Here is a 17132-nt window from a genome sequence, read left to right as displayed (position 1 = left end):
TGCCTGGAGAATCCCAGGGGCGGGGGAGCCTGGTGGGCTGCCGTCTCTGGGGTCGCACAGAGTCGAACACGACTGAAGCGACTTAGCAGCAGCAGCAGCAGCAGTGCAACAGTGACAGAAATAATTTTAAAAATAGCTAGAATGACTCTACATATGGAAATAAAAATATTAAAAAATTTTTAATATTAAATTTTAAAATTAAAATTAAAAATATTATGAAAATATAGTTCCAAAGAACTTATGGGTCATAGAATAAAACATGATAGAAATTAGGATTCGTTTAGAATTGAATGAGAAGAAAACCCATATAGATCAACTATGTGGGCTACAGCTAAAGCAAAACAGATAGAACTACATAATCTAGAACTACATAGATGTTTATATTAGATAAGAAGAGCGCTTGCAAATTAATGTGCTAGGCATCCAACGTAAGGAGTTATTAAAAGATTAATAGAATATATTAAAAGAAAGTTTAAGGAAGACAATAAACACGAGTAAAAATAAATGGAAGAAAAGATGCATTATATTAAAGAATCAATGAAATCAAAGGTTAATTTTTGAAAAGACTAATGAAATGGACAAACCTCTGATGAGAATAAAAAACTAGAAAAGACTCAAATATCAGGCATTTAAAAACCAAAGATATAGATACAGAATGAATTAGAAAGATGATAGAGGATATCAAAGACAACTTTATAGCAGGATATTTTAAAACCTTGATATATAATGTACTCAAATATATAGGAAATTTTTGCTCAAATATATAAGGAAATTCCTACAAACTTATGGCTTATTGACACTGCTTTGAAATAACTGGAAAATCTGAATAGTTCTAAAGCATTAAAAAATTGAATCAATACAAAATATCCTCAAAACGGAAATAGCAGGCTCTGATGATTTATAGGTAAGTTCTACCTATATTATACAAATCGTTTGGAGAATCATATTCAGAGAAAGACTTGGTGACATAAAGACAGAAATTTACCACAAATTAAGTAATAGCTTTCATAAAATTTCAATAAGAAATCATAAGAGTTTTTTGGGAAGTAGGATAGGAATGATTGGACAAGCTAATTCTAAAAATGTATATGGGAGTGCAAACATCTAAGGGTAGCAAATACAATCCTGATTACAAAAGAACAAGGCGGGTGACTTTTGTTCCAGAAATCAAGATGCATTATCATGCTAAAGTTGGTAAGCTCCGGTGTGGTGTTTGTCTGAAGTAGACAGAACGACTGGAGGGACAGAATAGAGATTAAGGAACATATTCATGCATGTGTGGAAACCTAATACAGGATACATGTGTACTTTTAGATCGTGTGGAAAGGAAAAACTATTCAACGAAAGGTGCTGAGCAATTGGTTTTCCATACAGAAAAAAAGAGGTGCCTAGTTCACACCACAAACAAAAATCAACTTCAGGTGATTAAAGATTTAGTTGTGAGAGGCAAACCTATGGCTGTATGTAAATTACCTGTACCGGAGCCTACCCTTTTGAACTTGGGATAGGAAGGGATTTCAGAATGCTCAGAAAATTGCTGACTGAGATCATACTAAAATTAAGAACTTTTGTCTATGAAAAGATATCATAAAGTGAAAATACAAGTAAACTGGAAGAAGCTATTTGTACACAATAAACAGACAAAATGTTAACAGAGACTTAACAAAAGTTTTTAATAGTTTATGTATGTACATGTGTGCTCAGTCACTTCAGTTGTATCTGACTGTTTGCGAACCTGTGGACTGTAGCCCACCAGGCTCCTCTGTCCATGGGATTTTCTAGGCAAGAACACTGGAGTGGGTTGCCAGGCCCTCCTCCAGGGGATCCTCCTGACCCAGGGATCGAACCCCCATTTCCTGTGGCTCCTGCATTGCAGGCAGATTCTTTTACCACTGAGCCAAGGAAGCCCCTTTTTATAATTTATAAGCATTTAAAATTATTGCTGCAGGAGCATTGGTCTCAGTATTTGGTCTACTATACTGTCAGGAAAGGAAGTCTTATTGCTATTTCTCTCCTCCATCTCTTTTGCTTCTCCTGGAACACTTATTATTCACATGTAACTCTGATCCTTTTTTTTTATGATTTCCATCTCTTTATACTTTCTCTCTGGATTTTGAGATATTTCTTTCAGTTTATCTTACAGTTCTCTCATTTTGTTTTCAGCCATTCTCTATGGTTAACATTCTATCTTCTATTAAGTTTTTAAATTAAAGAAAATAGAGGCTTTTATAAAGAATTCCTACATCAATAAGAAAAAGACAAAAAATTCAGTAGAAAAATGGGCCACGTTATTGAACAGGCATTTCACAGGAAAGAACTAGGGAAGTACACATGGCCTTATTAATCTGAAAAATGAGAATTAAAAGCACAATATCCTCTGGATAAATAAAAATTAAAACCCCCAATAAACTGCGGAAAATTCCTAAAGAGATGGGAATCCCAGACTATCTGACCTGCCTCCTGACAAATCTGTAATGCAGGTCAGGAAACAGCAGTTAGAACTGGACATGGAACAACAGACTGGTTCCAAATAAGGAAAGGAGTATGTCAAGGCTGTATATTGTCACCCTGCTTATTTAACTTATATGCGGAGTACATCATGAGAAATGCTGGGCTGGATGAAGCACAAGCTGGAATCAAGATTGCCAGGAGAAATATCAGTAACCTCACATATGCAGACGACACCATGCTTATGGCAGAAAGTAAAGCAGAACTAAAGAGCCTCTTCATGAAAGTGAAAGAGGAGAGTGAAAAAATTGGCTTGAAATTCAACATTCAGAAAACTAAGATCATGGCATCTGGTCCCATCACTTTATCACAAATAGATGGGGAAACAATGGAAACAGTGACAGAGTTTGTTTTTTTGGGGGCGGGGCTCCAAAATCACTGCAGATGTATGAATGACTGCAACCATGAAATTAAACGGTGCTTGCTCCTTGGAAGAAAGGTTATGACCAACCTAGACAGCATATTAAAAAGCAGAGACATTACTTTGCCAACAGAGGTCTGTCTAGTCAAAGCTATGGTTTTTCCAGTAGTCGTGTATGGATGTGAGAGTTGGACTATAAAGAAAGCTGAGCACTGAAGAACTGATGCTTTTGAACTGTGTTGTTGGAGAAGACTCTTGAGAGTCCCTTGGACAGCAAGGAGATCCAACCAGTCCATCCTAAAGGAAATCAGTCCTGAATATTCACTGGAAGGAGTGATGCTGAAGCTGAAACTCCAATACTTTGGCTACCTGATGTGAAGAACTGACTGATTTGAAAAGACCCTGATGCTGGGAAAGATTGAAGGTGGGAGGAGAAGGTGACAACAGAGGATGAGATGGTTGGATGGCATCACTGATTCAATGGACATGAGTTTGAGTAAACTCCGGGAGTTGGTGATGGACAGGGAAGCCTGGCATGTTGCTGTCCATTGGGTTGCAAAGAGTTGGACATGACTGAGCGAGTGAACTGAACTGAAAACCCCCAAACTGGAGAGCAATGGAATCACATCTACAACTGCTTTGGAAAACGATGGCATTGTGCAGTGAAGTAGAAGCTGTGCATACTTTTGAACCAACTATTTTCGTTAGGTGTACAGCCTAAGAAATATTTGTATATATGTACATAGGCAGATGCACAAGAAGTATTACAGCAGCATTGTCAGTACAAAACTGGAAATAACACTAATATCTATGGGCAGTAGACTGGATGAATAAATGGTGGTATCTTCATATAATGGCATACTACACAGCAGACAGAATGAGCTACAGCTACTCACATCAGCACCAATAACTTGATAAATCATGGGATCATGTTTGGTGAAAAAAGCCTGCTGCAGAACAATTCATATGGTATGTTTCCATTTGTATAAAGTCTTCAAACATTCAGAAGTAAACAATGTATTGTTTAAGCATTCAGATGTGATTAACTCATGAAGAAGAGCAAGGGAATAATAAACAGGAGGGTGGTTATCTCTGGGTGGGGGCTGGAGCAGGGATGGGGACGCAATTTAGGAAGCATCCTCAGGGGCTTCAAAAATTCCAGTTGTTTTATTTTTTAATCTTAGTGAAGGGTACTCAGATGTTTATTTTGTCATCATTCTCTGTATGTTTTGTGTGTGTGCTAAGTTGCTTTAATTGTGTCTGACTCTTTGCAACTCTATGGACCGTACCCTGCCAGGCTCCTCTGTTTATGGGACTCTCCAGGCAAGAATACTGGAGTGGATTGCCATACCCTCCTCCAGGGGATCTTCAGGGATTGAACCTGAGTCTCTAATGTCTCCTGCATTAGCCGACAGGTTCTTTACCACTAGCGATACCTGGAAAGCTCTCTCTGTATGTTAGCATGTGATAAATGTTACTTTATATTAATTCAACGTTTAATAGAAGCAATCCAAAGAATATTTTATGAACTCAGTGGTAATATCCTTAGTCAATAACCTCTCTCTAATAGTTATTACTGCTGTAACTTTATTTTGCTGTAGCTCTATTTATTTAAAGCAAAACTTAATTTTGCTTCCTGCAATTTAGAGAATAACATTGGCTCACCTAACAAAGAAATTTGATCAAAGAAGGAAAAGTATTCCTTCACATTGCTGGGCATGTGAAATGGAGCACAAGGATAGAAACCAGTATTTTGCATATAGCAGATGATCACAAAAACAGGACTGGCTTTGAATTAAAATAATTCAAAAAATTTACATTTTTGAAAAACATGTAAAGTTGACTTCAGATTCCTTTGAACCATAAAAATTAGGCTTCAAAATTTTCAGTGGACTTTTCCTTCCATTTAGTTGCTCTGCCTGCCTATAAACTTGTTTCCTGATGTTCTATCTCTTGAGGAATCCTAGGGAAGCCGATATCCTGACAGGCTTGGCTCTGGTCTCAGAACAGGCAGTGTGGAGTGCCTGGGCCCTGGGATTGTCAGGGGGAACATAGCTGGAGAAGCTGGATGTATAGAGGCCAGGTTTGTAGGAAAGAAACTGAGGGTGGAATTATTACAAGCAGTTATGGGCAGTAGTTCCAGATAACCTAGTTAATTTATTTCCAAGTAATTAACTTGAGGACCTTGATTATCTAGATTTATGATCAGCCATCATTGGCTTCCTTATCACCATGACTACTGCCACCAAGATAATTAAGCAGAACAATAGCTGCCATTTAAAGTCATGCTGTTTGAGTCTTGTCCTACAAGAGTCTGTGAATTAGGCAGTGAAGATGGAGATGTGGTCAAGAAAGAGGTATAGACAAATGAACCAACATCAAACTAAGGATACTGGCATAGTACCAGATTCTATTGCTGTATTCTTTGGCTGTTGTTCCATTTGTCTTTGACTCTGTAGGCCAAAGTCATTCAGATTGATTTCATAAACCTTGACATCCTCATCCCATAAATAAAGCTTGCTGAAAATGATTTACTTATAGTCAATATTTTAATTATTTTAAATCCCATGATTATTGAAATCATGCTCTGGAAATAAAACCATAAAAGTAGTGATTTAAGAATTTTATAGAATCTTATTTGTGCAGAATATGAAGCTAATTATTTGCTCCTTTTAATTCCACAAATATAGTCAATATATCATGTTAGCATATTTATTATCTCCTTTGATACACAATTTTCAACTCTATTCTGACAGTGTTTTCCCCTATGGGCTTGGCTGTTCACTGCTGCTCTGGCTGTCTCATGTTTGATAAGGGCCTAGCTAAGCCATAGGGTTGGAGAAGGCGATGGCACCCCACTCCAGTACTCTTGCCTGGAGAATCCCATGGATGGAGGAGCCTGGTAGGCTGCAGTCCATGGGGTCGCTAAGAGTCGGACACGACTGAGCGACGTCACTTTCACTTTTCACTTTCATGCATTGGGGAAGGAAGTGGCAACCCACTCCAGTGTTCTTGCCTGGAGAATCCCAGGGACGGGGGAGCCTGGTGGGCTGCCGTCTCTGGGGTCGCACAGAGTCGGACACGACTGCAGTGACTTAGCAGCAAGCCATAGGGTAAAGGGGACAGAGTGCAGCCTTGGGTTTAAACCTTGATTCAATCGCTGGCTAGTTGTTGGACTCTTGGAAGTTTACTTAAACTCTCTTATCTTCAGCTTCCTCAATTTTAAAATGGCATAATAATCTTTATCTTATAAATTAGAAGCGACAGTTTATGAAAACATGTAGTGCAGAGTAATTGCTTCTTAAATATTAATCCTTTTGCTTGTAAAATTTATATAGACAGCAAAATATATTTAATTAAGTTACTCAATGAGAATAAATGAAAGGTGAAACAAATGCACCATGCTTCCACCTGCTCTGATAAAACCTTCAAAATCTGAGGACTGGCTGTGACAGTCACAGCATTCCTATAGGGCGCCGAAAACTCTGCCTTCCACACCATCACTGGTAGTGACATTTTTTTTTTTTAAGAAATGAGGAAATTTTATACAAAATATGGAATTTAAAAATAATACATCAAATTTCAGTCTTATTGTAAAAGTCTTGCTGAAAGATGATTCAGCTAAGCTACCTGAAAGCAAATGAAAAATAACTTGATTAAGCATTGAGAACAAGCATGTGAAAACCTAGTGATGAACAAAGACAGTAAATTTTCAGTTGATGTGCTTCTTTCATGATGAGTACCAAGACTTTGATCAAACACTAGTTGCCTTCTGAGCTGTAATTTTACTTAAACATCATGTCATTATTTTTTCCATAATTAATATAACATTAAAAAGCATTTGGAAAATGGAGGAGTAGAAAGCATACTTTTACTTCCATGCTTTTTCCCACGTATATATTTTTTTGTGGCTGCAATTATAGTTTGTATGCAATTTTCAACTTGAATTGTCAGTTAATATTATGCTTAAACAATTTGAGCTGCTAAGTGACATATTACATTCTATGATTTATTTAACAGATTTTCTATTGTGAATATTAAAGTTGCTTCCAAACTTTTGCTATAATACAAAATTATTGTGAGGAACAATTTTGCTTTTAGAATTTTAAAAGGATTTTATCTGTAGGGAAATATATATTTTTAAAAGGAAAAATAGAAGTACTAGTTATTAGAATTTATACTCAAGTAAACCTTCTGCAGGTCCTTTTTCTTGTGCCCAATGCCATTTATCAATTTTTATCAGATTCTGCAGGCAAATGAGTCTTGCTTAAGTTGCAGTATATTCATATAGTCAATTGTGTTTAAAATTTAGCTTCACTAAACCCAAGAAACAGCACCAGGTCAATAAGAAAAAGACACAGAAGAAAAAAGAGAAATCAAATATTCAAAATGGCCAGAGAAGTTTGTGAATGCATTTATTTCCAAGGCAGAAGACTGGGTTGGACTGAATAATTGTCATTTTGTCTTTCATTAACACTGCCTTTGCCCTTTAATCTTTTTGCTTACCCCTCCTCCCCATTTCTCCCCAATGCCAGGCTACTTTTCCAAGGAGTTTGAAGGCTCCTTGGATGTATCCATTCTTTTTTCATTCTCTCTTAGTTTTTGCTTTCCTTCCCTGCCATATGTCCAGTGCCTTGAAGAATTTTCATCATTTCAGCTCAATATTTATTGAGCATCTACTATGTGCCAGGTATGACGGTAGGAGGTGAAAATTCAAGGGAGACTAAAACACAGATTTTGTGCTGGTCAAGAGGATATTGGGAGGTTTGATTGAATGGGTATCCAAAGACAGAGATAGAAGTAACCAAGAGACCAGTGTGTGTATAAGTGCAGGGGTAAAGGGCATTTTGGGCTTCCTTCATCTGCCTGCAATGTAGGAAATCCGGGTTCAATTCCTGGGTCAGGAAGATCCCCTGGAGAAGGAAATGGCAGCCCACTCCAGTATTCTTGCCTGGAAAATCTCATGGACAGAGGAGCTTGACGGGCTACAGTCCATGAGGTCGCAAGAGTCAGACATGACTTAGCGACTAAACCACCACAAACCACCACCACCAAAGGGCATTTCTGACAGGCAACAGCTTTTGCAAAGCTATGTAGTAGGAGTGAGCATGGAAAGTACAAGGAGGAGAAGGCCAAAGTGTCTGAAACCTTGTTCCTTCAACCCAGAGCCCATTCTACCTTAACACTCGCAAAATAGAAAGCTCAGTTGCCTAATGCTTTCTCTTTGGTGGGCTTTCTGTGTATTCTAGTTAAATGATTCCAAAAAGCCCCCTGAGTCCCAGTGATTTACCTTTTCTCATCATGTCTGTAAGATGAAGAAGTCCGGCCACTGGTCCATATAAACATCTTAGAGGATGTTGGTCCAGGGGCTTCTTTCCTTATGGTGGAAGTCCTGGAGGAGTGGCGAAAAGACCTAGAAGAGATACACACTGAAGTTAAAGCCATTACTTAAAGTTTGGGGAACTTTGTATCAATGCCTGTTCAGTCATTTCAGTCGTGTCTGACTTTTTGCAACACCCTGGACTGTAGCCTACCAGGTTCCTCTGTCCATGGCATTCTTCAGGCAAGAATACTGGAGTGGGTTGCCGTGCCTTCCTCCAAGGGATCTTCCCAACTCAGGGATTGAACCCATGTCTCTTGTGTCTTCTGCATTGACAGGCAGATTCTAGTGTCACCTAGGTAACCCCTCTGTATCAATAGCACCAATAAATCTCGGTGGATTGACCATCTTAATTAAGACCAGGTTTCTCTTGCTGTAGGGCAGCAGTTTTCAACTCTGGCTGCACATTTAAGTCAAATGGGAATCTTAAAAAATACTGAAGGCTGGATCTCTCCCTCAAAAATGTGCATTCAGTTGTTTTTTTTTTTAACTTCCTAGTTGTTTCTAATGCATTGCTAGGATGAAGAGACACTCCTTTAGGGAAACATGTTTTCCAATTGATGTTATCATCATATTCCCTCCAAGATATCTCCTCCAAAAATATAATTTGGTAGAGTTTTACTTATTTATTAGCCACTCTGTGCAGCATGTGGGATCTTAGTTCCCCAACCAGGGATTGAACCTGTGTCCCCTGCAGTGGAAGTGCCAAGTCCTAACCACTGGACCTGCAGGGAACTCTCTATATTTGGTCCAGTTTAGCATTCTATATTTTTCCAAAGTTTTGGTTCAGGGTTGGTTCTATTCCTCTGTTCCTCTTCAAGCTGTTTTCCTTGATGCTGACAGATGTGACATGTTAGTGATGACAGATCATCTTTTAAATGTGTTCTGCTGTTGCCAAAGCTGAAAGTTCATCCCTTGCAGTTGAGCCTCTGAGAAAATCATGGCATCAGTGGCAGCAGATATTCACTGCTCCTAAGGGCCAGGTTTATAGGATCCGGAGTCAAGATGTTAGAAGACTGTTGTGTTCTTTTGGTTATGACATGGTTTGGGGATTAGTTCTTTCATCTTGAATTTAGAAATATGAAATATCATAACACTCTTAGTCACATATATAAAAGTTAAAATGATATTTAATAAATATAGAAAAGGAGGAAAGGTGATTCCTTCATGAATGCATGGTCAATCATGGATTTCCTTTAGGTTGAGCATAATATTATTGGTAAGCATGAGACTGGAAATGATATTAAGTACTATATATTATATCTGGGCTTCCCCAGTGGCTCAGCGGGTAAAGAACGCATCTGCAATGCAGGAGACACAGGAGGCTTGGGTTCCACCCCTGGGTTGGGAAGATCCCTTGGAGGAGGGCATGGCAATCCATCCAATATTCTTGCCTGGAGGAACCTTACGGATAGAGGAGCCTGGAAGGCTACAGTTCATAGGGTTGCAAAGAGTCAGACATGACTGAAGTGACTGAGCATGCACACGCTATATTAGCTACTACATGCCAGGCAATTTGCATATATTATCTATGTATGTGTCATGAAATGTGAATAACAATATCTATGTGATGTTTATATTTTGAAAACCATTCAAGGTAGATAATGCTATTATTTCCAGGCTACAAATAATGCTTTTAGGGGACTGAGCTATTTGGTCACATTTAGAAAAGGTGGAGCCGTGTCTGCTTGTCTCCAATCCTTGTGCTTTCTGGAGAAAGATACGTTATAGTCTAGCCCAGAGATTCTCAATGTACACAGGATTTATCTGAAGATCTTGTGACCATGCAGATTCTGATTCAAGTGAGTCTAGGGAGGGAGCCCAAGATTTTGCATTTTTAGTAGGCTCTTGATGATGCTGATATTGCTGGAGGAAACACGAAGCACCTAGGACTCAGAGCATATACTCAGAATCAGTGGTTGTTATTGGCCTAGTTTTTTAAAATTTTTATTAATTAGCTGTGTGGCCTTGAGAAAGGCACTTATCTTTGCAGGGGCTTAGTTGTTTTTAATCTGTAACATGAAAAGTTTGAAACTGATAACCTCTGAGATCCTTCTCAGCTTCAAAATTTTGTGACTCAGTACATTGAAGGATGAATTAAAGTGTATTTAAATCATTGTGTACTGACTTCCTGGAAGTAATTCTGGGAATAGATCTCCTTCTGTAACCCTTGGGTCAGCATCAGAGATAGAAGGAACAGAGGCCATGGGAAGTGCTTGGGGTTTGACAAGCAGTATAGATGCAAGATATAATACTTCTACCCTTGGTTTCTCAGGATGAATGATAGGAATGAAAAGATACACCTGAATGGATACCCTGGACAGTTTCAAAAAGATTTAGAAGTTGAATCTGCTTAGCTCTGGGATCTGGGACATTTAAAGTTATTTAAATTTCCTTTTGAACATCTTTAAAACACATAAGGTAGAATAGGAATTAAATTTGTTATTAGAACTAGACAGTCTTTGAAAGTGAAAGTGTTAGTTGCTCTGTCATGTCTGACTCTCTGCCCCATGGACTGTAGCCCATCAGGCTCCTCTGTCCATGGCATTTTCCAGGCAAGAGTACTGGAGTGGGTTGCCATTTCCTTCTCCAGGGGATCTTCCCAACCCAGAGACTGAACCTGCGTCTCCGCATTGCGGGCAGATTTTTTAACCTTTGAGCCACTAGGAAAGCCCAGACAGTCTTTAGGAAATAAGAATGATTTGTGTGTGTGTGTGTGTGTGTGTGTGTGTGTGCGTATGTGTGTTAGTCGCTCAGTTGCGTCTGACTCTTTGCAACCCCATGGGCTATAGCCTACCAGGTTCCTCTGTCCATAGAGTTCTCCAGGAAAGAATACTGCAATGAGTTGCCATTCGCTTCTCTAGGAGATATTCCTGACCTAGGGATTGAACCTGGGTCTACTTGCATTGCAGGCAGATTCTTATCACCTGAGCCACCGTGTAAGCTAAATGACCTACTTTATAAGAATGAAGATTGGCTTAAACCTTCAGGAAGGTATTTCAACACTGACTCTGGTGGAATCTTCTGATCGTTGTAGTCACTCCTCAAGGGTTGGGTTGAAGCAGGCAAAAAAAGGGGCACACTTTGAATTCAGGTAAAGCGATAAATTGCTGAGCTCCCACCATCCTGTTACTAGTTATAAGCCAGGCTTTAATAGACACACCATCCATATTATAAATGATTTGAAATTATTCCAAGTGAAGGGGCTATGGTGATTTTAATATACTTAACAATGCTTTTCAGACTATGTGTCATTTCAGCATTGCACCCTTGCGCTGCTGTTTGAAGATGATACAGAAGGGAAGAGATGAAAGGTATACTTATTCTAATTAACTGTCTAACGATGGTTGGAAAGGACTTAATGACTCCTCAGCTGATCCTAAGAAGTGGATTTGGAGTTTCTCCACCCCAGTTTTCTTTTACAAACTGTTATTTAAAACCTGCTAAGTTTGTTGTTAATTAAAATTAAATGAGTAGCTTTAAGGACAACAGTATAAAGGTCCTGTGGAGGTTCAAAAAAGTTCCAGGCTTCAAAGAAACACCCAGAATATGTTGACAGGAGTTGGTTTGGTGGGTCCCTCAGCTCAAATGCAGCTCTCCTGAACGTCTCAAGTAATTAACTCTGTTCACTTTATAAGACAAGGAACACCTCATTTGAATTGTGATTAGAAAACTGATATGGAGACGAATAAACCACTTTATAAAATTTTGTAATTTGGAATCTTAGTATGGAAAAGAGGCCTGTAATGGTGGACATTTGGGGCCGAGGGCAGGGGGAGGAAACCTGGAACAAATTCTGTCATCCAAAGACCAGGAACTGGGGTGAACCTGGCTGAGCCTCGACTATATGATTGCGGGTGAGTATGGTCTGAAAACCAGATGCCCTAAAAGACATAATCTCAGCTTTGAATGAAAGCAGGAATCAGGGAGAATGTAAGAATTTCTTTGCCTCAGGAATTTATAGATAGCCTCTTTCTGTTTCTCAGGCATACACCTCGGTGGGTTTCTACCTCTCTGACTCAGCTCACATTTCCCCTCTGCCTCCCTTTCCTGCCGGGAGGAAGGAGAGGAAATGAGTTCCTCTGTTTCCAAGGCCATCTCAGGTGTCATCTCTTCTGTGAAGCTTTTTCTCACCCCCACAAACAGCTTCCTCAGCCCAGCTCCCAGTTCTTGGTACCCACCTCTGGTAGAGCAATGCTGTGGGCCTTCCAGGCAGGGCTGTGTCTTATGCCCTCTTTTGACACAATGCAGGACCCACAGTGATGCACTGGTCATGTTCACTGCCTGCCTTGACATCTAAGTATCTGATGTTGGAAAGTATGACCAAAACAGCACATGAAATACTGACCAGCTTAAACTGGTTTTGCTTCCTTAAAGCAGGTTGTTGATTAATCAAACCTGCAGTTATTTTATAGAGTCGGCATTGTTCATGTGCAGGATGGAAACTGTGGTCTTCAAGATGACCCTGAGCCAAGAATCTTCAGTATCTGGAACTCAAAGAATAAAAATGTTGCCACCAGAGCCCTTTATGAAGCAAGAAGTCCTTCAGTAAGGAAAACTTGGCTTCCAGCAGTACTAGGAGTTTATATAGACTGATTGGAAAATAGCCAATCAGCTTCCAAGTTTGCAATTCTCCTAACCCTTTAAAATCCACCTTGATCCCTGGATCTCGGAGACAGATTGGAGAGGCTTGCCTCCTGTCTTCTTGCTGGTCAACCTCACAACAAAACACTTTATTTTCTCAAAAGCTGGTGCCATTGTATGGGCCCTTGCTTGGTAACAAGACCACAGGTTCTGACGTTGGCCTCCTGTGTTGTAGCTCCCTACTGCTGGATGAGCTGCTGCCTCATTCCAGGTCATTTCCTGAGCTCAGGATGGGGTTCCTTTTCCCCATTCCCTACCTCCTCGCTTTCCTTCTCCTGATTGTACCACTCCTTCTGCTTCTCTCTCTCTCCTCTTATTTTTTAAAAATATATTTATTTTTGGTTTGGCTAGGTCTTCGTTGCTGTGCGTGGGCTTTCTCTGGTTGCAGTGAGCAGGGGCTACACTAGTTGCAGTGCGTGGGTTTCTCATGGCGATGGCTTTTTTTGTTGCAGAGCACAGACTCTGAGTGCTCAGGCGTTAGTAGTTGCAGCTCCTGGGCTCTAGAGCTCAGGCTTAGGTTTGTGGCACACGGGTTTAGTTGTTCTGAGGCATGGGGAATCTTCCTGGACCAGGGATGGAACCCATGTTTTCCGCATTGGCAGGTGGATTCTTTACCATGAGCCACCAGGGAAGCCCCTCCCTCTGTCTCTTTTGTTGACTTGGACAGAATGTTTCTATTACTTGCTGAACTATCACTCAGTAAGGTTTTCTTTAGAAATGGCAGCATATTCTAATGAAAATGTGAGCAGGAGAGTCAGATGTTTGTTTGCCTCTTGGCGTCACCACCCACCGACTGTGCGACTTTGAACAAGTCAGTGTAACATTTCTGTGTCTTGGTTTCCCTAGTTGTAAAAGTAGGAATGATAATACTTATCTTTCTGGGTTGCTTGGAAGATTAGTAAGTTAACAGATGCAAAAGTACCTTGAGTAAATCAAGGCACATGCTAAACATTAGTTTACTTCTTTCCCTCCTTGTTCATGAGTAGTGAATTAGATTTATCTTTTCGTAAAAAAATCTAATTAAGGAGCCTTGTACTTGTACATTGAGACTATTGATTTTCTTTTTCTTACTGGTCAGAGGCAGAGAGAAAACAATTTTCTGAGGTATTGAGATAATGAAATCTGAAGTATTATACTTCCTCATTCACCTTGATACCCATCTTGAGCCAGAGGAGCATAAATGCAGTGACTCTGAACACTGCCTGAACAATATAATCATTGGGAAGAATTAAAAAAATCCTGTTGCCTAGATCTCAAACCAGACCAGTGAGAATCTCTAGGGGTGGGTCCCTGGCATCAGAATTTTTTCTTTCTTTTTTTTTTTTTAATTTAATTTTATTTTTAAACTTTACAATATTGTATTGGTTTTGCCAAACATCGTAATGAATCCGCCACAGGTATACTTGTGTTCCCCATCCTGAGCCCTCCTCCCTCTTCCCTCCCCATACCATCCCTCTGGGTCATCCCAGTGCACCAGCCCCAAGCATCCAGTATCGTGCATTGAACCTGGACTGGTGACTCATTCCATATATGATATTATACATATTTCAATGCCATTCTCCCAAATCATCCCACCCTCTCCCTCTCCCACAGAGTCCAAAAGACTGCTCTATACATCAGTGTCTCTTTTGCTGTCTCGTATACAGGGTTATTGTTACCATCTTTCTAAATTCCATATATATGCGTTAGTATACTGTATTGGTGTTTTTCTTTCTGGCTTACTTCACTGTATGATAGGCTCCAGTTTCATCCACCTCATTAGAACTGATAAGCTTTCTGGGTGACTCTGATGTGCAGCCAAGGTGGGAAACTCTGCTAAAAATTCTCAGGTTCTGGTTTCACCTAAGTTCTTTATGGAGACTCCCCTTGCTTCTAGAAGCTTCAGCTGGAGAGTAACAGTTCAATGAGTGATACTGTGCCGTGGCTTCTCATTTCCTGTCAGCACCGAAGCCTCGAGGTGACAGCTGCAAGGACAAGTGGCATGCAAGGCAGGGAAAGAGCCAGGTGGATGCAGTTTTTTAGTGTCAGTGGCCTTGAGCTATGCATATGGGGTGCTCTTGATGCATTCTGCTTTATTAAATAGCAAGCAGGAGCCAGCGGAACTATTTAATACCTAATTACATGTCTAATCTTGTGTAAAATTGTAACACTAATGACATCACAGCAGCAACTTAAAAGGTCACTTGAAGCACAGAAATTTAGGAATGCTTCTAACATGGGACTTTATCTCTTGCAGAAGGCAAATTATATGTTCTCCCCAGGAATTGAGTTGTTTTGGCTCCAGGGCCTTTGGAGGGAGAAGCCAAATGTAGGGTGATAATTTTAGACCTAGTGATTTAATTTAGAAAACATTGATATTTCTTATTAAGAGCAGTTTTAAATATCTTTGGAATGTTTTCTTCCAAAGTGAACAACTATACCTTGTTTTAATTAAGTCATTTGAGTATCTGTTAGACAGCATTTATAAGTGTGTTCCATGTACAGGCACCAAGCCACCCATTTCTGCTTCTAAGGATAGTTCATGGAGGAGTCAGAATAATACATCGACATTTGCACTATACCCAAGATGCTCTTTCTAAGGGTGCTACAACTTCCCAGTGGGTTTGTCCAATAGCTTCTTGTCTTTCCACACCTTAAATAAGGTTGCTGAATTTGTTATTTCTCTGTTTGCCAAATTTGATATTTTTGGTTGTTTCCTTCTAAAAATGTCATAAAAATGTGTTACCACCTTGACTTAAAGAGCAATGCTGTCTTGGTTCTCTTTCTTACTCCCGAGTTGCTTATTCCATTTCTTTGTTGGGTTCCTATTTCTCTGTTCACACCTTAAATGTTACCATCTGAAGGACTAGCAAGTGCTACTGAATAGCGTCTTGACAATGTCTCACAACAGGAATCTAAAGACCTTTCTCCCCTATTTGATGCCTGGAGGACTAAGTGAATAGTTCCACTTGCTCTTCATCTGTAGAGGTAAAGAAGTTTATCACTGAACATTGTAGCCTCTTTGAAAAGGATCAGATAGGAATGATTCTCTGAATTGTTAGTACAGGCTGTTTCTTAATAGCTGGGTTGACCACGTGTGGACTCCTCTGCCTGGAGATGGGTGTGGGAGTCACTTATGACTTTTGTCATGTATGTGGACCAACTTTTGTTCATGTAATTGTGATGTGCTTGATTTCTGTTTCAGGAGGACACAGCTCAAGTTAAATAACGTACCTTTTCTTTAACCTGCTAGTAACTTGGCTCATTGAGCTCAGCCATCTGGAGGCTCTGGGCTTCTACCATTCCATTCTATCACTAATTTCATACAAAACACTAAGTGCAGACAAAACACTCTGTCCTTGCACTCCCCAGCCTTTAGGGTGCCACCAGTGAAAGGATGACTGTGGAGCTGCACTCTATTCTTTCAGTTAAATCAGCATTCATTTCTTCATTCGACAAATATTTATTGAAGATGTAACCCTGTGGCAGGCACTGAGCCTGGGTGTTGGAGATAGTGATGAGCACAACTGCATGGCCCTTCTCTATGGCGCTTAGGGTGTTTCTAGATGAGGAGACAGACTAGTCAGACAAGTGTGGGTATGGGGTTTAGTATAAGATTGTGCATGTCATGTGATGAAATAAGTTTTGCATCACATTTACAGTCATAACAGCTATCAGAAATGATGATCTCAGAGCTTAACTGAAAGAAATTTGAAATTAGTTTCAGGTTGAACTCCCTCCCTAATTACTACAGCTCCACAATGTACTAATTATATAATCTAAATACATTGTTAAACTTCCCTGAGCCTCATTTTTTTTTTTCTCATCAAGGAAATCGAAGTAGTAACGAATATCATACTATTCATGGGGTTCTCAAGGCAAGAATTCTGAAGTGGTTTGCCATTCCCTTCTCCAGTGGACCATATTCTGTCCCAAAGAAAGGCAATGCCAAAGAATGCTCAAACTACTGTACAATTGCACTCATCTCATATGCTAGTAAAGTAATGCTCAAAATTCTCCAAGCCAGGCTTCAGCAATACATGAACTGTGAAGTTCCAGATGTTCAAGCTGGTTTTAGAAAAGGCAAAGGAATCAGAGATCAAATTGCCAACATCTGCTGGATCATGGAAAAAGGAAGAGAGTTCCAGAAAAACATCTATTTCTGCTTTTTTGACTATGCCAAAGCCTTTGACTGTGTGGATCACAATAAACTGTGGAAAATTCTGAAAGAGATGGGAACACTAGACCACCTGACCTGCC

At 39.8% G+C, this 17132-nt stretch overlaps 1 protein-coding gene across 1 annotated transcript in view; it reads right to left on the bottom strand.

Annotated features, from left to right (window-relative positions):
• Positions 1-8281, bottom strand: part of KCNMB2 (potassium large conductance calcium-activated channel, subfamily M, beta member 2) — a 36861-nt gene extending 28580 nt beyond the window's left edge. The window contains exon 1 of the mRNA XM_010855607.1: positions 8160-8281. Coding sequence (XP_010853909.1) covers positions 8160-8215 — 56 coding nt within the window. The 5' untranslated portion in view covers positions 8216-8281. The remainder of the gene's footprint in view (positions 1-8159) is intronic.
• Positions 8282-17132: the final 8851 nt, after the last annotated feature.

The sequence above is a fragment of the Bison bison genome, unplaced genomic scaffold (assembly GCF_000754665.1).
Source record: "Bison bison bison isolate TAMUID 2011002044 unplaced genomic scaffold, Bison_UMD1.0 scf7180017864367, whole genome shotgun sequence".
In the NCBI taxonomy this organism is placed as follows: Eukaryota; Metazoa; Chordata; class Mammalia; order Artiodactyla; family Bovidae; genus Bison; species Bison bison.
Note: the sequence above shows the minus strand (reverse complement) of the source record. Positions and strands in the feature narration are given on the sequence as shown.